This window comes from Scyliorhinus torazame, chromosome 16 (genome assembly GCF_047496885.1).
Source record: "Scyliorhinus torazame isolate Kashiwa2021f chromosome 16, sScyTor2.1, whole genome shotgun sequence".
Classification (NCBI taxonomy): domain Eukaryota; kingdom Metazoa; phylum Chordata; class Chondrichthyes; order Carcharhiniformes; family Scyliorhinidae; genus Scyliorhinus; species Scyliorhinus torazame.
In genome coordinates this window covers 190,465,455-190,490,840 of record NC_092722.1, presented here as the reverse complement: position 1 = coordinate 190,490,840, position 25,386 = coordinate 190,465,455, and the positions used below count along the sequence as shown (strand labels likewise).

Below are 25,386 nucleotides of genomic sequence, written 5' to 3'. Positions count from 1 at the left end.
CCGGGAAACATCGAAAAAGTTCCCTTGGGGGCCCCGAAAAGAGCCCAAAAGTCTGTTTTTGCGGGAGCCGCCGAATGTGCGACTTAGCTCCGCATAGCCGCAACCGGAAGTCTCGAGAGGGAATCCTTTTGGCAGTGTTCGCTTCACCAATCTGCCCCAAAAAGTCTCTGGAAACTCCTGAAAAAGGTCTGAGAGTCCATTCCAGACAGGAGCTGCCGAATGCGCGACCTACTCTTCCCTGGCCGCCACCGGAAGCCTCGTCCCTGCTTCTTCAATGGCCTTGGTAGATCTTTTCACAGTTGTTCCCTCTGCTGCTAGAATTCACCTTTAATAAAGGCCCTCCAGTCAGCTTGCATCCTTTAAGCTTGCCCTTCCCCCGCTTGCATGCTGGAAGAGGCTTTTGTGTTTCCTGCAGCTACAGCCAAAAATGTTTACTGTTTCTGCCAGGTCTGGTAACCAAGAGACATACCATTCCTGGGGGACACTGTCGGGGGAATGTTGCAGGCTTCTTCCAACACTGGGAAATGTCGAGAAAATTCCGTTGGGGGCCCTGTAAAGAGCCCAAATATCCGTTCCAAGCGGGAGCTGCCGAACATGCGACTTAGCTCTGCATAGCCGCACCCGGAAGTCAATAAATCCCCTTTAAGTCCCTAATTGACACTGGTCCTTTTACTGCCCTTCACTATTTCTGTGCCCTTTTATGGTGGCTGCCTTTTGTAGCTTTATCCAGTACATAATGGGTTTAATGTTCTGGTAGCCCGGGGATCATTGCATTGACGACGACTCTGTTTGCGTTGCAGTCACTGGATCACTCGCTTGCTGCTCCCCTCATCTCACCTGCCTTATGGAGATGGCATGACGTGGGTGCTGCCGTCAACCTTTCGTGTGGATAAGGCCATACTGGCAATTTGATGAGAGGTGACATAAGGGACACACCTCTTTGCTCACCTGATGAGGGGATGATAGAATGTTCACCAAAAGGAGGACGTGTGAATCAGAGGGAGGAAACTAATGGCTTGCAGACTTTCCTGCTCATCTGTGTTTAGTGAAAGATGAGAACGTTTGAACTGAAAAACTTCAAAATGATCCGCTGGTGCTCCTTGCATTCAAAGGCAATAATCGCAGGGTCAGTGAAGCAATAAGGCACTCGATGGGCGTGAGGGGACAAAATTCCTTGACCATTGGTTTGCTCAAGCCATGATTGCTGTGCTTCCTAAGATGGGAGTTAATCAGGGACTTTTTTTTAATATAAAGATTTAGGACTGTGTTTTATATGTCTGTTATATATATATATATAGCGATCATTGTATCATGATTACTTCCTTTGATGTCGCCCTGGCCTATTCTTGAATTGTTGATGCTGAAACATTGTGTTCCCTACTGGGAGTAACTCCCAAGGGGCCCTTGGGAGATTGTGGTTAGGGAGACTTTTAAGATGTCCAAATCCCATTACAGCAAGCTCCTCTCCAGAACCTCAATGGACCAAACCCCTTCTGTTGCAATAAGATTCCAGTGGAGCATACTCCTTCCTATTTGTATTTATTTCAGTGGAATAGCCGTTGAGTAGTTTGCTGTGGTTTGTTTTTGTGGTTTTTGAGTATTGTGTCGGGGTTAAAGGGCTTTGCTGCAAGCTCGATTCCATCCGGTATTTGTGTTGGGTGGGCGTGTGTCTCTTGAACGTTGGTGCTGGTGATAACAGGCCTGTGTTTTGGAGCATAGAGCTTCAGTCTTAGTCGCACTCCTGGGGTGGGGTAGGACGCAGAGCTGAGCATGGCAGCAGGCCTCTGTCCAAAACTTTCCCCGTTTTCGTGCAGTGTAAATAATGGCAGCTTAGCTGAAATTGTAATAACTGTTTGAGATCAATACCCACCCAAGCCCTGCCGATCTGATCTGTTTCTTTCTCATTGTTTACTGAAGCAGGAATCTGTCTGGGGAGGGGTGGGGGTGGAGAATATTTAAACATCAATTTTAACATTATCATTCAAAGCTGCTGTGTGCAGTCTGGTAAAGGATCTGGTCAGTCCTGACTCTCCAGATTCAATATCCCACTCCTGATACTTGAATATGAAATATAAAAGCAACCCCGAATTTCAGGGGAACTGCGCTCCAATATAACCCAGAAAGAAATTGTGTTCTTTCGAGGACTTCCTTTATTATTTACCCCTGCTTTAATGTAGTTGTACCATCTTTTGTGATAAGATACGCGCCTCTAACCACTGGACAGTCTGATTGGAGCTGGAGATTACAATTAAGTGTTACAATAATAATAAAGTCTTCACTGAACCAGCTTACCAGTCGTCACTTCCACAAACCTCCACCAATTCTCCTCTCGCTGGTGGTCGGAAAGGGGAGTTGTTTTGCACGGTGCATTTCACAATGATCAGTTACAGAATCTGGAGTGCTGTTTTTATTTGCACAGACACAGGCCATTCTGCACATGAAATGAAATGAAAATGAAAATTGCTTATTGTCACAAGTAGGCTTCAAATGAAGTTACTGTGAAAAGCCCCTAGGCGCCACATTCCGGCGCCTGTTCGGGGAGGCTGTAATAAATATGGTTGGTACCGACATCTATGGTTCGTATAAGTCTCCACCCACCCTCTGCATGCCCTATTCTTTCCCCGCTTTGTAAACTGGTTGGGTCGAAAAGAATCTGCCTTGGTATCTCAAAGATTCAATCCACAGACTTCCGGTTGCGGCTATACGGAGCTAAATCGCACATTCGGCAGCTCCCGCAAAAAACTGACTTTTGGGCTCTTCAGGCATTTTTCCGACGTTTCCCGCGGTGGGAAGGAGAGTACAATAGTTCCCGACAGTGTATAGCTTTTACCAGGAGCGGGGCGACTAAAAAAGTGGTGGTGGACCCGAAGAAGGTGCGAGGGAAGAACAAAATGGGGGCGGGCGGGGACCAGGCAGCATGGATGCAGTGGGCGCAGGAGCAACAGGTTATCCAGCGCTGCTTTAGGGAGATTAAAGCGGACCTGCTTGAGCCGAAGAAGGCTTGTATCGATAAGCTGCTGGAGACGCAGACGGCCCAGGGTGTGGCGATCTGCGAGGCCCGACAAAAGATCTCTGACAACGAGGACAAGATCTTAGGCCTGGCGGTAAAGGTGGAGGCGCACGAGGCGCTCCACAAGAAATGGCAGGAACGGTTCGAGGAGATGGAGAATTGGTCAAGGCGGAAGAATTCGCGGATTCTGGGTCTCCCGGAGGGGCTGGACATGGGGACCTATGTGGTAACCATGTTGAACTCACTGATGGGAGCAGGGTCCTTCCGGTGCCCCTGGAGCAGGAAGGGGCCCATAGAGTGCTGGCGAGGAGGCCCAAGGCTAACGAGCCTCCACGGGCGGTGCTGGTGCGGTTTCATCGGTTCGCTGATTGGGCGTGTGTGCTCAGGTGGGCCAAGGAGAGGAGCAGCAGGTGGGAGAAGGCGGAGGTTTGAATATACCAGGAATGGAGTGCGGAGGTGGCAAAGAGGAGGTCCTGGTACAATTGAGCGAAGGCGGTGAAGTTTGGCATGTTGCAGCCGGTGCGACTGTGGTCACCAACAAGGACCGGCACCATTATTTTGAGTCTCCGGAGGAGGCGTGGGGCCTTTGTTCAGGCCGAGAAGTTGGGCACATTGAGGGTTGGGATGGGCATTTGGGGATTGCTGTTGATATGTTACTTTTTGAGGGGGGGCCCTTTGCTCTTGTTTTTTTTTCTTCTTTTTTTGGTTAGGGCGGGTTGGGCACGGTTTTGGTTGGGTTGGTCGGGGGGGGCTCTTGGAGGGGGGTAAGCAAATGGAACAGCGGTGGATGGCCGGCAGTGACATGGGGCCCCGTGGGGGAGAGGGAGTCGGGGGGGAGGGGTGAGGGGACTGGGCCTGTAAAAGGAGCTGCGTCAGAGGTGGCGGGGCCGGGTAGGTGGAAAGCGGGCTTTTTCCGCGCTGAAGACTGGAGGGGGCAGGGCCGGGGTGGGGAAGCGAGGGTTGTTTCCCGCGCTTGGGATGGAAGGGGGCGGTGGAGAGCCTGTGAATGGGGAATGGAAGAAGAGGGTGTGTCACACAATGGGAGGAATCGAAGGAGAGGCGGGAGTGGCTGGGGTCAGCAGGAGTCAGCTGACTTGCGGAAGTGCAATGGGGGGAGTAAAGCAGCTAGGATGGGTCCTAGCCGGGGGTGGTGGGGGGGGAGAATCGTGTTCGCGCACCTGAAGGCGGATGTGGTTATGCTCCAGGAGACACGCCTGAAGGTGGCAGACCAGGTAAGATTGAGGAAAGGGTGGGTAGGTCAGGTGTTTCATTCGGGGCTGGCGACCTTGGTGGGAAAGGTGTAATTCGAGGCGTCGAGCATTGTGGCAGACAATGGCGGTAGGTACGTAGTGGTAAGCTGCAGGGAGAGAGGGTGGTACTGGTCAATGTGTATGCCCTGAACTGGGACAATGCGGGTTTTATGCGGTGCATGTTGGATCGGATCCCAGACTTGGAAGTGGGGGGGGCCTGATAATGGGGGGAGACTTTAACACGGTGTTGGATCCGGCACTGGATTGCTCCAGGTCTAGGACGGGTAGGAAGCCGGTGGCGGCTAAAGTGCTGAGGGGGTTTATGGACCTGATGGGAGGGGTGGACCCTTGGAGATTTGCAAGGCCGGGGGGCACATGTCCTTAAGGCGCATTCCTGGATCGACTTTTTTATTTTGAGCAGGGCGCTGATAACGAGAGTAGAGGATACTGAGTACTCGGCGATGGCCATTTCGGATCACGCCCCGCATTGGGTGGACTTAGAGCTGGGGGAGGAGAGGGACCAGCGCCCGTTGTGGCGCTTGGAGGTGGGGCTGTTGGCGGACGAGGAAGTGAGTGAGCGGGTCCGAGGAAGCATAGAGAGGTACCTGGAGGCCAACGATAACGGGGAGGTCCGAGTGGGGATGGTATGGGAGGCGCTGAAGGCGGTGGTTAGGGGAGAGCTGATCTCCATTTGGGTCCACAACGAGAGGAGAGGGAGAGGCTGATGGGGGAGATGGTGAGGGTAGACAGGAGGTATGCGGAGGTGCCAGAGGAAGGACTGTTGAGGAAGAGGTGCAGCCTACAGGCCGAATTCGACGTGGTGACCACCAGGAAGGCCCAGGGGGCGATTTAAGAGAATGGGAAAAAAGCAAGCCGGATGCTGGCGCATCAGCTTTGGAAGCGGGGCGCAGCTAGGGAGATCGGGGGAGTTGAGTACAGGGGAGGGGGTGTGGTTGGCATCAATGGGGTCTTCAGGGACTTTTATGAGGAATTGTATAGGTCCGAGCCCCCACGGGAGGAGGGAGGGATGGGCCGCTTTCTGGACTAATTGAGGTTTCTGAAGGTGGAGGAGGGACTGGTGGTGGGATTGGGGGCCCCAATTGGGCTGGAGGAGCTGACCAAAGGGATAGGGATAGGGGAGTATGCAGGCGGGGAAGGCACCGGGGCCAGACGGTTTCCCGGTCGAATTCTATAAAAAAATATGACCCGTTGCTAGTTAGGACCTTCAAGGGGGCGGGGGCTTTGCCCCTGACAATGTCCCGGGCACTGATCTCCTTGATCCTGAAGCGGGACAAGGATCCCCTGCAGTGTGGGTCTTACAGGCTGATTTCGTTGCTAAACGTAGATGCCAAGGTGCTGGCGAAGATCTTAGCCACGAGGATTGTGTGCCGCAGGTCATCCATGAAGACCAGACAGGGTTCGTGAAGGGGAGGCAGTTGAACATGAATGTGCAGAGGCTTCTGAACATTATCATGAGGGAGGGGGAGGAGGAGATAGTGGTGGCAATGGATGCCGAGAAAGCCTTTGATAGGGTAGAGTGGGGGGTACCTGTGGGAAGTGCTGCAGAGGTTTGGGGAGGGGCTTGTCAGGTGGGTTAGGGTATTGTATGAGGTCCCGATGGCAAGTGTGGCCACGAACAGCTTGAGGTCGGAGTACTTTTGGTTGCACCGAGGGACGAGGCAGGGGTGACCCCTGTCCCCCCTGCTCTTTGCACTGGCGATTGAACCCCTGGCTATGGCCCTGAGGGAGTTGAGGAATTGGAGGGGGGTTGGTGCGGGGTGGGGAGCACAGGGAGTCGCTCTATGCGGACGACTTGCTGCTATATGTGGCGGAGCCGGTGGGGGGAATGCCTGAGGTAATGAGGATCTTCAGGGATTTCTCGGGGTACAAGCTCAACATGGGGAAGAGCGAGCTGTTTGTGGTGGGACCAGGAGAGGGGGATTGGCGAGCTCCCCGTGGTGGGACCAGGAGAGGGGGATTGGCGAGCTCCCCGTGGTGGGACCAGGAGAGGGGGATTGGCGAGCTCCCACTAAAAAGGGGGGAAGAGGAGCTTCAGGCTTAATTTCACAAGGCTGGTGGAGCAAATGGAGGAGTTCAAGAAGTGGGACGCGTTGCCGCTGTCCTTGGCGGGTAGGGTGCAGTCACGCAAGGTGCAAAATGACGGTGCTCCCAAGGTATTCCTGTTCCAGTGTTTATCCCGAAGTCCTTTTTTAGGCGGGTCAACAGGAGTAAAATGGGGTTTGTGTGGGCGCGAGGGACTCCGAAGGGTGTTCCTGGAGCGGAGTAGAGGATTGGGGGGGGTGGGGGTGCTGGCACTGCCCAACCTTTGTGGCTACTACTGGGCCACCAATGCGACGATGGTGCGCAAGTGGGTGATGGAGGGGGCTGCATGGAAGAGGCTGGAGACGGAGTCTTGTGCGAGTCTGGGGGCGCTGGCAACAGTGCCACTGCCGTTCCCTCCAAGGAGGTATACCACGAGCCCGGTGGTGGCGGCTGCCCTCAATCTGGGGGCAGTCGAGGGGGGGGGGTGGGGGGGGAGAAAAGAGTTGGGGCCTCGGTGTGGACCCCAATACGGGGGAAACCACCGGTTCGTCCCAGGGAGAACAGATGGAGGGTTTTCGGGGTGGCACGGGAAGTTCGTGAGCTGGAGAAGTATGGGCTCCCCATGGGGAACACCTCCAGGTACTTACAGGTAAGGGTGTTTGCCAGGTGGTGGAATTCCCACAGCTGCTTCTATGCACAGTACAGGACAGGGTGCTCTTGGGGGAGGTGGGGAGGAGTAGTTGGGAGGGGAGATTGAAGAGGGGACGTGGGCAGGTGCACGAGGCTCAGCATCATACAGTTTAAGGTGCTGCACAGGGCACACATGACCGGGACAAGGATGAGCCGGTCCTTTGGGGGCGAGGACAGGTGTTAGGTGCTTGGGGAGTCCAGCGAATCACACCCATATGTTCTGGGCATGCCCAGCGCTGGAAGAATTTTTGTTATTTACATTTGGAGGTCTGAGTGGGTGTATATATTTGTTGTGTTAAGTCGGGGTGTTAATGTTAATTTATTATTTATGTACAGGGGGGTGGGGGATTGCTTTTTTGGACTGTGTTTTGTACTTAAATCTGGGTTCCTTTTTCAGTTTGTTATTGATGTTTTATGAAAACCTTAATAAAAATTATTTTTTGAAAAAGATTCAATCCACAGTGTTAATGGAAAACCCAAGCTGCGTCCGCCAGCATACTGCCATAGTTAAAACTGAGCAAGCTGATCGACAACCACGGATTTACAGAGTCTGCTTGTGTCAGTCAGTGCTAGCTGGTCTGATCCCAGATTCTGAACTCAGGGACATTTGACAAACACTGATGTTTTAACACAGGCTGTCTTTTAAGGACATTCTTCTGGAGAAAGAAAACACCGTTTAATACAAATTGTTTTATTTCTTTTTTAAATGTTACTTATTCCTCCGGTTGGGAGTTAATCTTACATTAAAAGTTGTGCAGGCAACAACTGCAAATCACACACATTGTAAACTAGTTGGGTGGAACCAGTAAAGGCCCAATAAATCTCACCCTTTCACCACCTCCTTTGTTCTGTACAAAAGCAGCTTGTGCACAGTGCATGTTGCCGTCTACTTGCCTCCATTTAACCTACAAGCCAAAGGGAAGTGCACCGAGCTGGGTTCCTTCTTGCCAGGAGTAAGAGGGGGGGCAGAGGGTTAAAATGGGAGTTTGACCTTGGACATGCTGCTTTGAGTCAGCAAACTAACAAAAGTAAATCCTGCCAGCGAAAGATGAAGGGGCTCAGTACCACCAAGCTTAAAAATAGATGGTATAGGTTTGAGATCCTAGGTGAGAACGAGGGTAGGAGCTGGCCCGATCTGCATTGCAATTTTGACAGGAATGGGAGCGGAGAACAGGTGTGGTGGAAACGGTGGGAAGTATAAAAGCTGCCCCCCCCCCCCCCCAAAAGGTTTCAGAAAACAGACCAGGAAACTGGCAGCAGGTTCAAAATGCTCAACCTACAGGTGCTAGTTTAGCACACTGGGCTAAATCGCTGGCTTTTAAAGCAGACCAAGGCAGGCCAGCAGCACGGTTCAATTCCCAGAATGTGGCGACTAGGGGCTTTTCGCAGTAACTTCATTGAAGCCTACTCGTGACACTAAGCGATTTTCATTTCATTTCATTAGAGGCTGCAGGATGAAGGTGAATAATTAACAACAGTACAGCCCTGACCTGCTCAGTTTCATTGTGAGAGAGAGCCACAATGAAGAAAGGCAACTTGGACTACACTACTGAGGGAAGATTGAATTATTTATTTGCCAAATCAATAAAGAATCAGTAGAGAGAAGAGGTAGAAACTCAAATTTCCGCTTATCAGGGTAGAAGAACTCCCTCTTCCCAGTCACAACACACATCAGTCGATACAAAGGCAGTGATTAAAAAGGGGATCAACCGAAAAGATAAAAACATTGCTGGTTTGGAAGGGACGTAACAGAACACCAGCGAGTAGTGCTAGATCTCCATGGGTTATACATGCAGAACGCATTGAAACAAACATTCCGATAGTTGTCATTAAGCTGCCCCCCCCCCCCCCCCCCCACCCAACCCACAAAAGCGAGAGCAGGGCTTCAAGGTTAAGCCAAGACCCGAGTGAGGGATCGGCCCACATTCTGTTATAATGAAAATCGCTTATTGTCACAAGTAGGCTTCAGATGAAGTTACTGTGAAAAGCCCCTAGTCGCCACATTCCGGCGCCTGTTCAGGGAGGCTGGTACGGGCAGCCTCTCTCCGGCAGGATGGGCGAAGCCCGGACTCCTCCCACTCGATGGTCAAGCTCCAAAGGAGAAAAAAAAAAGTGCAAACATTGAATCGAAAACCCTCCTTGTCACAGTGCCTCCCTCTCCCTGCCCAAAGTCTATAAATGCTTGCAGTCAGTCATCAGCAGCTGGATGAGTGGAGGCCGATTAAAGAGTGCCTTTATCGAGGGGTTTACGGTGGAGGAAAGTTGTGGTTTGGGGGGGGGGGGGGATTTGAACCAGGAGCCATGAACACACAGGCCATGAAATAACCATAGAACTCAAACTACCAAAGTGATTGGGGGATAGGGAGCTGCTCACTCACTTCCAGCTTCCTTCCATTGCTCCTTTTACTTTCTTTACAGTTTCCATGATCATCCTGCCTCCTGTGTTACACATCCACCAAACACTGCTGCTGATTCCGCTCCCCCCCACTCAGCATTATCATTGCAAAGGTACATAGAATGCAAATACCATGCCCTGCAGCACACACACTGCACCAAGAGTGGGGAGCAATGACATGCTCCCCTGATTTTTCCCAATTTCTGTGGCTGAAGAATATAGATCACACAACTTATTTCACAATTGATCCGTGACCACGAAGATTCATCACTCGGTTTAAGATGAACTGCTGCCCTAACCATGGAATCCCCCTACCTCATACTCCGCTACCCTACCCATGGAATCCCCCTACCTCATACTCCGCTACCCTACCCATGGAATCCCCCTACCTCATACTCCGCTACCCTAACCATGGAATCCCCCTGTTTCTCTCACTCCACCAAGTCCTGCATTTGGCCACATTTGCCAGACTTCAGAAGGATCACCATTTGCACCAGTTATTTCGTTCTGATTATTAGCACGTGGAAATTTTCAAACCTCATCAGCAGAAATTACGCAGGTTGACCTGCTTTTACATACAGCAGTTAGACTTTACAGCCTTAAAAAGACAGACCAGAGCAAAAAGCAGCTTCAGCTTAACAGCAGTACAATAGGTTGGTTGTGCGTTATGGGGTCTATTGCTCCTGTCAATATAAAAATGTGCACCACCTAACTCACTATTTGAAACAGCCCAGCAGAACTGTAACTCACTACGTAAACAGCCCAGAAAAACTGTAAGGAGATGTATTAAAACAAATCTCAAATATTTAGAGCAATTTCAAGATTGTGCCTCTCGATTAGATTCCAGTCTGTAACTCACTCCCTGGTATCTGTTATTCTATATATAAACCACCCGAACCCCTCGATTAGATTCCAGTCTGTAACTCACTCCCTGGTATCTGTTATTCTATATATAAACCACCCGAACCCCTCGATTAGATTCCAGTCTGTAACTCACTCCCTGGTATCTGTTATCCTATATAAACCACCCTGAACCCCTCGATTAGAGTTTACAGTGCAGAAGGAGGCCTTTTGGCCCATCGAATCTGCACCGGCTCTTGGAAAGAGCACCCTACCCAAGCCCACACCCCCACCCTATCCCCATAACCCAGTAACCCCGCCCAACACTAAGGGCAATTTTGGACACTATGGGCAATTTGGCATGGCCAATCCACCTAACCTGCACATCTTTGGACTGTGGGAGGAAACCGGAGCACCCGGAGGAAACCCACGCACACACAGGGAGAACGTGCAAACTCCGCAGTCAGTGACTCAAGCCGGGAATCAAACCTGGGACCCTGGAGCTGTGAAGCAATTGTGCTAACCACTATGCTACCGTGCTGCCCACTGGATTAGATTCCAGTCTGTAACTCACTCCCTGGTATGTTATTCTACATATAAACCACCCTGAACCCCTCGATTAGATTCCAATCTGTAATTCACTCCTGGATATTTGTTATTCTATATATAAACCAACCTGAACCCCTCGATTAGATTCCAGTCTGTAACTCACTCTGGGTATCTGTTATTCTACATATAAACCACCCTGAACCCCTCGATTAGATTCCAATCTGTAATTCACTCCTGGATATTTGTTATTCTATATATAAACCACCCTGAACCCCTCGATTAGATTCCAGTCTGTAACTCACTTCTGGTTGGCCAATGTTGTGTAGTCTTTCCCTGTACACAAGGGGTAAAATAAACAATCTCAGCAGCAATTCAGCAGAAGTGCCCCCCACCAGTTTACTTGGTGCAGCAACCCTACAGAATATTTGCCAGGGCTATCTCTCACACATACAATCTTTGCTCAGTTACTAGAACGAATGAGGTGATTTGCTCAGAGTTGGTGAGGTTGCTTTCTCATATCGTACAAGCAGGTGATGATCACACTCCACACACTGGGCTTCCTGGCCACACGCGGTGCGGAATGAAATGTGCTTATTTAAATATTTGTTAATCGGTTAAAGGTGCAATTTCTTCATCATTTCAGTCTTCATCTCTGCCTGAAATGGTTGTTTTTCTGCTTTGTAAGAAAGGATTTCCTTTCCTTGTGTTTTTTGTTGGGGTTTGGAATGTCATGTTGACCCAGCCGTTCAGTTGTAGATGTGCGGGACAGGCTAGGCCTTGTCTGATTGTCTCCTCTCGTCAGCTGGATGTGCATCAACTGCCCGGGCTCCCTAAAAGAAACCTGTAACAAAGCAAATTTGAGAGGGGCAGGAGAAGTAGAGATAAGAAAACGAGAAACACATGTTAAGTTTTTAAGGCAGAAAGGCAAAGAGATCAATTCATCCCAGAATGTGAAAGGCGGGTTAGACAACATCAGAAAAACCCCGCCAAACTAACTCTCTTCTGGGTGATACGAGGAGTTCAGAAAGGAGCTGATCAACACTAAAGGATCAAAGCCATGACCTTTCAGCCTGAAGGACTCATCACCACAGCCCGCCCCCCCCCCCCCTCCCCCCCCCCCCCCCCCTCTTTCGAGACGAGCTTTCCTTTTGATCATTATGGAATAAATGACTCTCTGTCTTCAGCAAGGACCTGGAGCCGATCCTGACTGGAGCAAAGATCACATCATATTGAGGATCTATACACCTAACACTTGGATCTCTTGGACTGGATTTGATTCCCTGAGTGGGTCAGAAAGCAGTTTTCCAGGAGTAATTTCCTATTCATTGCCCAAGTTCTTTCATTTTTCTTTGCCTCTCCCAGGGGGCTGCAGGGGTGGGGTGGTGAGTTAGGAGTGGGGCATGAGCAGGTTTAACCGAGGAGATGGACTGGGCCATCTCCCACTGGTTTCTTGCAGGTACATCATGTGAAACTGCAACTTACACACCAGTGCGACTGGCTCAGTTCCTTGTCCTCGACTGCGGTAGGTAATCCTAGAGGGGGCAGACAGCAGATCTACAAATGTGCTCCTGTACTGAGCAAAGGGATTGTAGCATTGGGGAAGGAAGGCCGATCATTACTCTGCATCCCCTCCACCTCCGAAACATGTAGGATAGTGACCAAGAACTGCAAACCTCATTGATTTCCACCCTTCCAGCTCTAGGTGGTGAACTGCAATGTTCTAAAACCGTGATGGCTGTGGTCAGTGAATGCAGCGCGCACCAGCAATGGAACCTCCTCTGCATCGCTCAGCTACTCACTATTGAATTGGAACATCAACCCTACATGCCAGTAAAAAGACTGGACCTTCACAGATGAACAACAGTAATATATTTCCCACACGTACCATTCTCCCCGAGCTCCGACGGCTTCCTTTCTCACTAATCGCTTCTTGTCATCCAAGGGTTTAGCCAGGGCTTGGATTACCCAGGATTTATGTGGCAGGATCTGCAGACACACAAAGCAAATTTAAAAGCATTAAAGAATGTGACAACAAGCCTGGTTTCCACAGGGCCACGTGATGGATGGTAACAATCCGCCTGACCTCTCCGTGTAGAAACAATACAAGCGAGCTCGTTAATATCTTTTCTTACGAGAATTTACCTCACAAATTTGTCAGAAATACTGAACAGATGAAATATTAGCAAACACATTTTTGATGCCCCTCTGCATGGCACCCAAAGAAATTCCTGCCCATTCAATTATACTTGAAATTGGCAAAGTGTAGTGTTACCCACATTGACAAAGGCAAATGGTCAACATAAATACATGCTTTAGAGAAAAGAATTTCAGTAGGTGAAGAAAGCTGGATATTCGGACATTCTAGTCTTAGACATCAAGATTCGTCATCAGCCTTGAAGTGATAACGAGAGGGTGTAGGATAGTTGGGTGTGTTTACAGGACAACTGACAAAAGGACAAGGCTACAACTTTTACCCTTGTACAAGACTGGTCAGGCCTTAGTTGGTATACCATGTCCATATACCATGTCCATATACCATGTCCATATACCATGTCCATATACCATGTCCATATACCATGTCCATATACCATGTCCATATACCATGTCCATATACCATGTCCATATACCATGGGCATATACCATGGGCATATACCATGGGCATATACCATGGGCATATACCATGGGCATATACCATGGGCATATACCATGGGCATATACCATGGGCATCTCACACGTGGTTTGATATTGCAGTTTTTGAAAGCATGCAAGAAGAGGGCCACTAGATCACTGACCAGTTTGAAACATCTTTATCACCATAGGCTCAAAGATATTAGCCATACACTTTAGAGAAATGCAGAGTTCAGTTTGACTGGATCACGGTTTAAAAGATCAGGAAGGGATTAGATTGTATTCAGGTAGTCATTTTGTTTCAATTAAATAGGTCAGGGAGGACATGGAGTCAGAATCTTAAGTGATATAAAGTCAGTAATAAGTTAGATCTCAGGTGGTGGTTCTTTTCCCAGGGAAATCAAGGACAGCATAAAAGCAAAAGAAAAAGCATACAAAGTGGCAAGATTAGTGGGAAGCCAGAAGATTGGGAAGCCTTTAAAAGCAAGCAGAGGACAACTAAAAAAGCAATAAGTGGGGAGAAGATGAAATATGAGTGCAAGCTAGCTAGTAACATAAAAGATAGCAAATTTATTTTGATATATAAAACGTAAGAGAGAGGCAAGAACAGATTGGACCACCGGAAAACGTGGTTGGAGAAGTAGTAATAGGAAACAAAGAAATGGCAGAGGAACTGAATAGTTACTTTACATCAGTCTTCACGGTGGAAGACACCAGTGGGATGCCAGAGCTCCAGGGGGCAGAGGTGAGTGAAGTGGCCATCACGAAGGAGAAGGTTCTGGGAAAACTGAAAGGTCTGAAGGTGGATAAGTCACCTGGACCGGATGGACTATACCCCAGGGTTCTAAAAGAGATAGCTGAAGAGATTCTGGAGGTATTGGTGATGATCTTTCAGGAATCACTGGAGTCAGGGAGAGTCCCAGAGGACTGGAAAGTGGCTAATGTAACACCGCTGTTTAAGAAGGGAGGGAGGCAGAAGACGGGAAATTATAGGCCAGTTAGCCTGGTTTCATTCGTTGGTAAGATTTGAGAGTCCATTACTAAAAATGAGATTGTGGAGTACATGGAAGTGCATGGTAAAATAGGACTGAGTCAGCACAGCTTTGTCAAGGGGAATTCATGTCTGACAAATCTGTTAGAGTTCTTTGAGGTAACAAGGAAGTTAGACAAAGGAGGACCAGTGGACATGATCTATATAGATTTCCAGAAGACCTTTGACAAGGTGCCATATACGAACGAGGCTGTTAAATAAGTTAACAGCTCATGGTGTTAAGGGCAAGATACTGGCATGGATAGAGGATTGACTGACTGGCAGAGGGCAGAGAGTGGGGATAAAGGGGTCTTATTCAGGATGGCAGCCGGTGACTAGTGATGTGCCTCAGGGGTCTGTGCTGGGACCACAACTTTTCACAATATACATTAATGATCTGGAAGAAGGAACTGAGGGCACTGTTTTTGGGTACACGGAGGGAGAATTCAGAATGTCCAATTCACCTAACAAGCATTTCTTTGGACTGTGGGAGGAAACCGGAGCATCTGGAGGAAACCCACGCCGACATGGGGTGAACGTGCAGCCTCCGCACAGACATTGACCCAAGCCGGGAATGGAATCCGGGACCTGGTGCTGTGAAGCAACAGTGCTAACCACTGTGCTAGCGTGCAGCCTTTGTTACAAAGATATGCAGAGGGACAGGTAGTATTGAGGCTGCAGAAGGACTTGGACAGGCGAGGAGACTGGGCAAAGAAGTGGCAGATGGAATACAATGTGGAAAAGTAGGAGATTGTGCACTTTGGTAGACTATTTTCTAAATGGGAAAAGTCTTCGGAAATCAGAAGCACAAAGGTACTTAGGAGTCCTAGTTCAAGATTCTCTTAAGATTGACGTGCAATGTTAGCATTCATTTCGAGGGGGCTAGAATACAAAAGCAGGGATATACTTCTGAGTACTCCAATACATTTGGAGTATTGTGAGCAGTTTTGGGCCCCATATCTAAGGATGTGCTGGCCTTGGAAAGGGTCCAGAGGAGGTTCACAAGAATGATCCCTGGAATGAAGAGCTTGTCATATGAGGAGCAGTCGAGGATTCTGGGTCTGTACTCGTTGGAGTTTAGAAGGACGAGGGATTTCTTAATGAAACTTGCAGAATACTGAAGAGGACTAAATAGAATGGACATGGAGAGGATGTTTCCACTAGTAGGAAAAACTAGGACCCGAGGGCACAGCCTCAGACTGAAGGGATGATCCTTTAAAACAGCGATGAGGAGGAATTCAGCCAGACGGTGGTGAATCTGTGGAACTCTGTGGAGGCCAAATCACTGAGTGTCTTTAAGACAGAGATAGATGGGTTCTTTTTTAAAATAAATTTAGAGTACCCAATTATTTATTTTCCAATTAAGGGGCAATTTAGTGTGGCCAATCCACCTAGCCTGCACATAATAATAATAATCGTTTATTGTCACAAGTAGACTTCAATTAAGCTACTGTGAAAAGCCCCTAGTCGCCACATTCCGGCATCTGTTCGGGGAGGCCGATACGGGAATTGAACCCGTGCTGTTGGCATTGTTCTGTATTACAAGCCAGCTGTTTAGCCCTCTGTGCTAAACCAGCCCCATAGGTTTTGGGGGTGAGACCCACGCAGACACGGGGAGAATGTGCAAACTCCACACGGACAGTGACGCGGGGCCGGGATCAAACCCGGGGTCCTCATCGCTGTCGGCAGCAATGCTAACCACTGTACCACGTGCCGCCCCTGAGATAGATAGGTTCTTGTTTAATAAGGGGGATCAAGGGTTATGGGGAGAAGGCAGGTGAAGGGGGATGAGAAAAATATCAGCCATGATTGAATTGCGGAGCAGACTGGATGGGCCAAATGGCCTAATTCTGCTCCTATGTCTTATGATTAGTGAACATCTGAAACATGCAGCTGCCTTGTGCACTGGACTCTGTTTTGCTGAATCCCTTTGTTTCTGGCTGGAGAAGAGACAGTGTGCAACATTAGTCAGGAACAGAGCGATCTAGTTTCAATTCCCGTTTTGGGGTGGCATCTTAACCGTTTTATCCATCTCTCCCAGAAGGTCACAGAGACTCAGCCAGGGTGGGAGTGACACACAACGCATCATAATTGTGTGGGACAGAGGGTCAGTCACCGTTCATTAACATTTTAACTGACAGTGTGTTACCTTCTTTAAAAAATAAAGTGAATTAGCACAGAGGTGGATTTATAAGCCACATCCATTGTGCTCCTCCATTCCTGTCTCAATCAGTCACTTCAAAGCCGACCGTTAGACAGTCACTTAAACATTGGGACCAGTTCAGAACACACTTTGGGCGACAATCTCTCTCTTTATGCAGCCCTATTGATGCAAATAATTTCTTTCCACTTTTTTTAGGGGATTCTGCCTTTCAAATCTGGAATGTGAGAAGCTTCAAAACCCTTGCCAACTTACATATTGATAATATTTTGCTTTGTTTGACTCTCACTCTCAGAAATGTGATCTGCCCCGCACACACTCCTTTCACTACTTATAAATCAGAGATTTTATGTGAAAAATAAATTAATTTAAAAATCGCTCAGCTTCCTTTATTGCCCCTAAATCACAGATCTATTAAATTAGAACAAAATCCTTTTGTTAGGAGGTTCATTTTAAAATTATATTCTCGAATCTTTTCAACATACTGCCCTTTGCTTTCAAAATTAAAATTTTGGGGGAGCAAGATTTTGATTGCTAATTATCACAAGATAACTGGAAGTCTATTCTCTCTGCTGCAGATTCCTTATCGCTCTGTGAAAGACGTGGATTGCTACAAGTTAAATTCTTATAATGAATCCATCTATCCAAAGTTAAATTATCTAAGATTTATCCAAATTGTAAACAATTAAAAAAAATGTTTCCATAATAATCAATACCGATCAAAACAAAAGAAAAATCCAATCAAATATAAAAAGTAAAATCAAAAACACACAACTCATAATTAACTTGAATACTAAAACTAACCGAAACCCCGGAACAATTGGCAGTGATCAACTCCTTTAAAAGGAAAGAAATGGTTACCATCCAAGATAGAAACTCCCCACCGGCCCCCCGATGGTGAACTCGACCTTCTCCAAATGCAGAAACAACATTAAGTCACCCAGCAAAGCAGAGGCACTGGGCGGAATGGGAGACCTCCATCCAGGGAATATTCACCTCCGGGCTATCAGTGAGGCAAAGGCAACAACATCTGTCTCTACCCCCGACTGAATCACCAGTGAATCCGACACCCCAAATATGGCCACCAGTGGACACGGGTCTAAATCCACACGCAGTATCTCTGACACGGTATTAGAGAATGAAGCCCAGAAACTTGTGTTTGGTCAGGACCAGAACATGTGCAAGTGGCTAGCCGGACCAATGGAACAGCGATCACACCTATCCTCTACATCTGGGAAAAACCCACTCATCCTTGCTCCAGTCAACTGCATCTTGTGCAGGACCTTAATCTGAATCAGGCTCAGCCAGACACATGATGATGTGGAGTTAACCTTGTGAAGTGCCTCACTCGAAACCCCATCAATAAGAATGGGGCCCAATTCACCCTCAGACCGCTTAATGGAGCAGAATCCGATGAAAGAATATGGCCACGTCAATCCGAAATAGACAGGGTGGCACAGTGGTTAGCACTGCTGCCTCACAGTGCCAAGGACCCGGGTTTGATCCCAGCCCTGGGATACTGTCCGGGTGGAGTTTGCACATTCTACCTGTGTCTGAGAGGGTCTCAGCCCCCACAACCCAAACATGTGCAGCGTAGGTGGATTGGCCTCGCTAAATTGCCCCGTAAATGGAAAAAGTAAGAGAGATATAGAGTGGGATGAACCATACTATGTCGGGTCATTGTCTTTCATAAGCAGGAAAATGGTGGCTTGAGGGTCAGAGGCAGCGATGGGGAATCTTTAAACACGTCCAATAACAAAGACACAAGCTGCTCAGAAAAAACTTTTTGTAAAATTCACCCGAACCAGGGCTTTGTCAGACAGCATCAGCCCAATACACTTTAAAATCTCGTCAGTGTAACAGGGAGTCCAACTGACTGCTCACACCCACCTCAACTGTTGGGATTGGTAAACCATCCAGAAAGTTGGACATGACCGATTATCTGCAGGGGGCTCTGATTTATAAAGATCACGGAAAAAGGATTTAAAAACCATATTGACCTGGGGAGGGGTGGACACGGGGCGGCTGTCTGAATTAAGTATCTGAGTAATCTCCCGGGAGGCGGACCGTTTGAGTTGGTGAGACAGAAGACGGTAGGCCTTCTTCCCGTACTCAGAGAACGTACCCTGAACTGACGTACCACCCTGCCAGTAGACAGTAGCTCAAATTGGGTCTGTGACTTCTTTCCTACTTGCCAAAAGCACTGGACAAGGATCAAGTGAGTACTGGTGATGCACCTCGAGAATGGAATCCACCAGCCTCTGCCGCTCCAACGTAGTTGTCTTCAATGTGTTTGCCTTCCACCCACCCCCCTTTCCCAACCACCCTGCAAGCTTAGAAACGATTGCCGTGCTGTAAGCTAATTAAACGATTGCCGTGCTGTAAGTTAATTAAACGATTGCTGTGCTGTAAGCTAATTAAACGATTGTGCTGTAAGCTAATTAAACGATTGTTGTGCTGTAAGCGAATTAAACGATTGTCGTACTGTAAGCTAATTAAACGATTGCCGTGCTGTAAGCTAATTAAACGATTGTTGTGCTGTAAGCTAATTAAACGATTGTGCTGTAAGCTAATTAAACGATTGCTGTACTGTAAGCTAATTAAACGATTGCCGTGCTGTAAGCTAATTAAACGATTGCCGTGCTGTAAGCTAATTAAACGATTGTTGTACTGTAAGCTAATTAAACGATTGTTGTGCTGTAAGCTAATTAAACGATTGCTGTACTGTAAGCTAATTAAACGATTGCTGTACTGTAAGCTAATTAAACGATTGTTGTGCTGTAAGCTAATTAAACGATTGCCGTGCTGTAAGCTAATTAAACGATTGTTGTGCTGTAAGCTAATTAAACGATTGTTGTGCTGTAAGCTAATTAAACGATTGCTGTGCTGTAAGCTAATTAAACGATTGCCGTGCTGTAAGCTAATTAAACGATTGTTGTGCTGTAAGCTAATTAAACGATTGTTGTGCTGTAAGCTAATTAAACGATTGCCGTGCTGTAAGCTAATTAAACGATTGCCGTGCTGTAAGCTAATTAAACGATTGCCGTGCTGTAAGTTAATTAAACGATTGTTGTGCTGTAAGCTAATTAAACGATTGCCGTGCTGTAAGCTAATTAAACGATTGCCGTGCTGTAAGCTAATTAAACGATTGTTGTACTGTAAGCTAATTAAACGATTGTTGTGCTGTAAGCTAATTAAACGATTGTTGTGCTGTAAGCTAATTAAACGATTGTTGTGCTGTAAGCTAATTAAACGATTGTGCTGTAAGCTAATTAAACGATTGTTGTGCTGGAAGCTAATTAAACGATTGTTGTGCTGTAAGCTAATTAAACGATTGTGCTGTAAGCTAATTAAACGATTGTGCTGTAAGCTAATTAAACGATTGTTGTGCTGTAAGCTAATTAAACGATTGTAGTGCTGTCAGCGAATTAAACGATTGCTGTGCTGTAAGCTAATTAAACGATTGTTGTGCTGTAAGCTAATTAAACGATTGTGCTGTAAGCTAATTAAACGATTGTTGTGCTGGAAGCTAATTAAACGATTGTTGTGCTGTAAGCTAATTAAACGATTGTTGTGCTGGAAGCTAATTAAACGATTGTGCTGTAAGCTAATTAAACGATTGTTGTGCTGTAAGCTAATTAAACGATTGCCGTGCTGGAAGCTAATTAAACGATTGCTGTGCTGTAAGCTAATTAAACGATTGCCGTGCTGTAAGCTAATTAAACGATTGTTGTACTGTAAGCTAATTAAACGATTGTTGTGCTGGAAGCTAATTAAACGATTGCTGTGCTGTAAGCTAATTAAACGATTGCCGTGCTGTAAGCTAATTAAACGATTGTTGTACTGTAAGCTAATTAAACGATTGTTGTACTGTAAGCTAATTAAACGATTGTTGTGCTGGAAGCTAATTAAACGATTGTTGTGCTGGAAGCTAATTAAACGATTGTTGTGCTGTAAGCTAATTAAACGATTGTGCTGTAAGCTAATTAAACGATTGCTGTGCTGTAAGCTAATTAAACGATTGTGCTGTAAGCTAATTAAACGATTGTGCTGTAAGCTAATTAAACGATTGCTGTGCTGTAAACTAATTAAACGATTGTGCTGTAAGCTAATTAAACGATTGCTGTGCTGTAAGCTAATTAAACGATTGCTGTGCTGTAAGCTAATTAAACGATTGTTGTACTGTAAGCTAATTAAACGATTGTGCTGGAAGCTAATTAAACGATTGTTGTGCTGGAAGCTAATTAAACGATTGTTGTGCTGGAAGCTAATTAAACGATTGTGCTGGAAGCTAATTAAACGATTGTTGTGCTGTAAGCTAATTAAACGATTGTTGTGCTGGAAGCTAATTAAACGATTGTGCTGTAAGCTAATTAAACGATTGCTGTGCTGTAAGCTAATTAAACGATTGTTGTGCTGTAAGCTAATTAAACGATTGTTGTGCTGTAAGCTAATTAAACGATTGCTGTGTTGTAAGCTAATTAAACGATTGTTGTGTTGTAAGCTAATTAAACGATTGTTGTGCTGGAAGCTAATTAAACGACTGTTGTGCTGTAAGCTAATTAAACGATTGTTGTGCTGGAAGCTAATTAAACGATTGCTGTGCTGGAAGCTAATTAAACGATTGTTGTGCTGGAAGCTAATTAAACGATTGTTGTGCTGGAAGCTAATTAAACGATTTCTGTGCTGTAAGCTAATTAAACGATTGTGCTGTAAGCTAATTAAACGATTGTTGTGCTGTAAGCTAATTAAACGATTGTTGTGCTGGAAGCTAATTAAACGATTGTTGTGCTGTAAGCTAATTAAACGATTGTTGTGCTGTAAGCTAATTAAACGATTGCTGTGCTGTAAGCTAATTAAACGATTGTTGTGCTGGAAGCTAATTAAACGATTGTTGTGCTGGAAGCTAATTAAACGATTTCTGTGCTGTAAGCTAATTAAACGATTGTGCTGTAAGCTAATTAAACGATTGTTGTGCTGTAAGCTAATTAAACGATTGTTGTGCTGGAAGCTAATTAAACGATTGTGCTGTAAGCTAATTAAACGATTGTTGTGCTGGAAGCTAATTAAACGATTGTGCTGTAAGCTAATTAAACGATTGTTGTGCTGGAAGCTAATTAAACGATTGTGCTGTAAGCTAATTAAACGATTGCTGTGCTGTAAGCTAATTAAACGATTGTTGTGCTGGAAGCTAATTAAACGATTGTTGTGCTGTAAGCGAATTAAACGATTGCTGTACTGTAAGCTAATTAAACGATTGTTGTGCTGTAAGCTAATTAAACGATTGTACTGTTAAGCTTAAACGATTGTTGTACTGTAAGCTATTTAAATGATTGCTGTGCTGTAAGCTAATTAAACGATTGTACTGTTAAGCTTAAATGGTTGCTGTGCTGTAAGCTATGTTCTGTACCGTTATTCATTATGATTGCTGTTAAAACGTAATAAACAGAAATTTTAAAAAACACACTATGTGAGACAGGTGTATCACATTGTACCCACACAGCAACAGACTGCGCTCCCTATAGATGTGGCAGCAGGACTGTTGGGATGCTGCATTATCAGAGGTGTTGTCTTTTGAGTGAGATATTAAACTGAAGCCCCAGCTGCCCTGGTGAATGTTAAAGGTTTCATGCAGCTATTTGAAGAGCAGAATGACTTTACCCGCTTAACAATAGTAATTGGATCTCGAGGGAGGAAATAACTGCACATTATGCATCAATATAAATACAAGACTAATGAGTAACACAACAGATGATGAATTGTAAAATTCTTACCACATGTGGAGGCAGCTTTGTTAGTGCGTGCATACACTGCAAGGATGCAATACGTACTTTCTGCAATGAAAATACAGGCAAACTAACATTAGTAATGAGAGGTGAACCTTTCCAGCAAATCACGGACTCATTATCACTGGGCATTAGCTATGGCGGAAAGGCTGAATAGGCTTGGACGGTTTTCATTAGAACGGGACCTGATAGAGGTCTACAAGATTATGAGAGGCATGGATAGAGTGGATGGGCTGGCACTCTTTCCCAAGCTGGAGTCGTCAGTGTCCAGGGGGCATATATTTAAGGTCCGTGGGGCAAAGTTTAGAGGAGATGCGTGAGGCAGGTTTTTTTTATTTTTTTTTATACACAGAGGGTGGAGAGTGCCTGGAACGCGCTGCAAGGGGAGGTTGTGGAAGCAGATACATTAACGATGTTCAAAAGGCAACTCAACAAATACATGGATAGGACGGGTATTGAGGGACACGGCACTAGGAAGTGCCAAGGCTTTTGGCCAAGGGTGGTATCATGACTGGTACAGGCTTGGAGGGCTGAAGGGCCTGTTCCTGTCTGCATTCTTCTTCGTTCTCACATAAATAATTACTAAAAGGAAAATACATCAGGGCTATGGGGAAAAAGGGGGAAGAGTAGGACTAATTTAACAGCTCCTTCAAGAAGCCAGATCAAGCAGGATGTGTTGAGTGACCCCCTCTACTCTACAATTCAATGACACAGGGAGCATGCTTGAGGAGAGTTACTCATATCAATCCCCAATACGAAGGTTCTACTTGAAAAATACTTTTCCTTGGCCATCTCACCAAAGCCTCCCGACAAGTACTAACCCAGGGCACGTAATCAGAATGTACCACAGCCTGGATAACCCAAAACATCACAAAGAAAAGTGCCCATCACCTCAAGGATCCCAGGTTTCTGGATAAAGCTGGAAAAGGTTGAATGAGATTCCTGATCAAAGTCAGACGGTCCCAGTTCACTGTACATACCATGGCAGGGCTAGTAGTCAGACGCAGCAGTTTGTTTACTAAGGTCTCTATGTGCAAGCTCATGATCTGTGGGGCGTCCAGCAACAAAGGATGCAAACACCCCAAAGTGGACAACTGGACAACCTGGTCTGAGCAGGACAGGGCCTCCAAAAGCAGGGTCAGCAACTGGAGAAGAAAAAGGAGCAATGGTTAAAACCAGCACCAATCATACACAGCACCAATCATACACACCCACTGATACAAAAAAGCACCAATCACACATGCTCATTGATATAAACCAGTGGCAATAGGGGTGTGGGGACAACGCCCCTGCTCCTCAAGTAGCAGTAGGATCTGTAATGAAACGAAACGAAATGAAATGAAAATCGCTTGTCACAAGTAGGTTCAAATGAAGTTACTGTGAAAAGCCCCTAGTCGCCACATTCCGGCGCCTGTTCGGGGAGGCTGGTACGGGAATTGAACCGTGCTGCTGGCCTGCCTGGGTCTGCTTTAATAGCCAGCGATTTAGCCCTGTGCTAGGCCCACCAAAGAGGGCAGATGGGGCCTCAAGCTGCTTTTTAAGATGGTCTTTGGACAGGTTCAGGTTTTTAAATTACTATTTGACGGATGGATTAGACAAAAGAAACGGCAGCAACTGCAGATCAATGTGACTACAACAGAATGAGGCAACAATGAGACAGTAATCATTCACAAAAATCGTAGGGAGCCATAAAGTGTCAGGGAACCCCCATTGTAATAAAGACAGCCAAGGGACCGACCCAGAGTCACTCTGGGGTAAAACAGCTCTCTGCTGAGCTAACAATAGATGCACAATAACTGATCTCAACAACCACGGGCTTCTAATTGCAGAGGTGATGGGGCGGGGTTGCGAAACAATCAGATCAATGGATCTCGCTCCGGTCAGTCCAGCGATTGCTGCTGTAAAATTCATCAATGCAGGTGGTGGGTTAGAAACCTAATCGGCCTGCTTGTGATCGAGAAGAGGAAATCAGACTTGGGAACAGGAAACAAAAGCAATCACTTTTGACGCTTTTGGGTGGAGGTGAGGGGCAAGCAAAGGTGAGGTTTAAATAGAATGAGCATCATATAATCACAGATACACAAAACATCAGCGATCAGATGACTGACGGGATGAAAGACACCTGCATATGAGAACAGCATAAAGTCCCAGAGGAGGAGAATACTTGCACTGACCGAAGGAAGCTCGGTCATCAGGACCTGCTTCGGGAGGCTGTTCAACACGTGAGAAAGTGCCTTCAGGTAGTTTGACTTATTATCTGTAACAAAGCAAGCCCATTGGGGCAGTGTTAGAGTGAACGTATCAATGTCAACATATCAGTGCCCGGGCCTCGAGGTGAAACAATTAGTAATGAAGATGTGGGCCCATTTCCCCCTGACCACCCCACCCCTATAGCTAACTTATTTCATCCTGGAATTAGACAACTCAAAATCCTCCCTCCAGTCACTGCACAGATACCAGAGGCAAAACCTATCATTTTATAAACAAATGCTCTTATAGCTCAGTTGCAAATTTTAACAATAATTTAATTCCTATTCCTTTGGGCACTATGTCCACACACTCCTGGAGGTGACTCCCATGGTGCAGTGTGGATGCCGCTGTCTGGGGACCGGATTCCCTGTGACTCCAGGACACAGTATAAAAGATGCTGTCTGGGGACCGATGTCCCTGTGACTCCAGGACACAGTATAAACGCTGCTGGGGACCGGTGTCCAAGACAAAGATAAACGCTGTTGTCTGGGGACTGATATTCCGGTGATTCCAGGACACAGCACAAATGTTGCTGTCTGGGGACCGATGATCCTGTGACTCCAGGCCACAGTATAAATGCTGCTGTCTGGGGACCATTTTCCCTATGACTCCAGAACACAGCATAAATGTTACTGTCTGGGGACTGATGATCCTGTGTCTCCAGGACACTGTATAAATGCTGCTGATGGGGACCGGTATCACTGTGACTCCAGGACACGGTACAAATGCTGCTGTCTGGGGACTGATGTTCCTG

The 25,386-nt window shown here is 46.7% G+C and overlaps 2 protein-coding genes across 3 annotated transcripts in view; one reads left to right on the top strand and one right to left on the bottom strand.

Annotated features, from left to right (window-relative positions):
* zdhhc16b (zDHHC palmitoyltransferase 16b) overlaps positions 1 to 2,283 on the top strand; it is a 45,774-nt gene extending 43,491 nt beyond the window's left edge. For both annotated transcript variants that reach the window (XM_072479658.1, XM_072479659.1), the window contains one exon: positions 801 to 2,283. In XM_072479658.1, the coding sequence (XP_072335759.1) occupies positions 801 to 912 (112 nt within the window). In that variant the 3' untranslated portion in view covers positions 913 to 2,283. The remainder of the gene's footprint in view (positions 1 to 800) is intronic.
* A 5,385-nt stretch (positions 2,284 to 7,668) lies between these two features.
* Positions 7,669 to 25,386, bottom strand: part of mms19 (MMS19 homolog, cytosolic iron-sulfur assembly component) — a 94,760-nt gene continuing 77,042 nt past the window's right edge. Inside the window, exons 27-31 of the mRNA XM_072479657.1 lie at positions 24,557 to 24,639; positions 23,363 to 23,527; positions 22,371 to 22,430; positions 12,663 to 12,763; positions 7,669 to 11,618 (exon numbers count right to left, since the gene is read on the bottom strand). Coding sequence (XP_072335758.1) covers positions 11,591 to 11,618; positions 12,663 to 12,763; positions 22,371 to 22,430; positions 23,363 to 23,527; positions 24,557 to 24,639 — 437 coding nt within the window. The 3' untranslated portion in view covers positions 7,669 to 11,590. The remainder of the gene's footprint in view (positions 11,619 to 12,662; positions 12,764 to 22,370; positions 22,431 to 23,362; positions 23,528 to 24,556; positions 24,640 to 25,386) is intronic.